This window comes from Austrofundulus limnaeus, unplaced genomic scaffold (genome assembly GCF_001266775.1).
Source record: "Austrofundulus limnaeus strain Quisiro unplaced genomic scaffold, Austrofundulus_limnaeus-1.0 Scaffold1049, whole genome shotgun sequence".
In the NCBI taxonomy this organism is placed as follows: Eukaryota; Metazoa; Chordata; class Actinopteri; order Cyprinodontiformes; family Rivulidae; genus Austrofundulus; species Austrofundulus limnaeus.
In genome coordinates, this window is record NW_013953451.1 from 53739 (window position 1) to 54977 (window position 1239).

Consider the following 1239-nt stretch of genomic DNA (forward strand, 5'->3'; position numbering starts at 1 on the left):
GTTATTGATTGATTGATTGATTAATATGTATGTACATACTAATATAAATGTACTTTTACACCAGATGTTAGACATGCATTAATGGTTAGAGAACATTTGAATTGACTAACTACTAATCCTGCATTGCATAAATAATTAAGGCAGATGTTAGTACTCAAGTGTTTTTGAGAACACTTCTAAAATGAAGACCATTAATGCTTTTTAATGCTTTTATTAATGTAGAAAAAAAACACGAAGGGACACAAGTTCCTTTTTAGCTGTGGAAATCAGACTGAAACCAGTCAAATAAAACWTTCTCTAAGCCAGAGGTGCCAAATTTGACCTGCCAGCAGTTATCCTGGTTGTAATCTCATGTCATTCTAAGTAGAAACATTGTATTCCCACAGTTTACTCAWTTGTTCAGTGACTAAATGTGTCTGMAGTACAGATAGTTTTCATTCACGGTGCTGACTTTATCATTGAATTATACTCCGATTAAACATGAAATATGAATAAYMACTAAAGCATWAATGTGTTAATTTATAGCTTAAGTATGAATCATCCCAGTTAATGATCAAAGTTAACAAACCATTTATTAATGATAAAGTAAAGCTTTAAAGAAGTGTAGTTATAAAATGTTACCAAAAAATCTGTAAAACTTTCAAATTAAGCAGAGCAGTTTTCTTGTTCAGATTTGATAGGTTTCAGATGGACGTTTGAAAAGAAGCTCATGTGAAGTCAATCTATCTTTCTGCATAWAAATGTGCTGTGTTCTGTTATCCGTTGACGATCTTCTGGGAGATGGCTCCTGGCAGAGTGTAGAAGAGCAGGGCGAGGAAGAGCGCGGTGATGAGGAGGACCAAGGCTATGATGATGTACTTCTTGTAGCTTCCCCAGATCAAGTGGAAGAAACATTTGAACGGGTTCACGAACCAGGAGAAAGATGTGTCTGGGCGGCTAGGTGAGGAGCACAGAGAGAGGAGAAACATTGTATTTTTACTGAGAAATGCCATTATATTTCATACAAATACTTTGACAATGTGTTTGAATATAAGAGGAGCAGCTGCAGTTGGGTTCTGCTGCTGTTATAACTCAACATTGTTTTATGTTTTATTCAACTGCTTGTTGTGCTTTGCTGAGCAGAATTTACAGTCTGTTCTGTTACAATTATCAGTGTGCTTTGCCAATGCAATGCACACTATTGTGATTCGTTTCCCATCCAAGTCACCTCCAATTTGGCATGCTTCTCCTCCTGTATAC

At 36.0% G+C, this 1239-nt stretch overlaps 1 protein-coding gene across 1 annotated transcript in view; it reads right to left on the reverse strand.

Annotated features, from left to right (window-relative positions):
* Window positions 1–10: 10 nt before the first annotated feature.
* Window positions 11–1239, reverse strand: part of fer1l6 (fer-1 like family member 6) — a gene marked incomplete at its 5' end in the record, with an annotated part of 67530 nt that continues 66301 nt past the window's right edge. Inside the window, 1 exon segment of the mRNA XM_014030390.1 lies at window positions 11–936. Within this exon segment, the coding sequence (XP_013885844.1) occupies window positions 756–936 (181 nt within the window).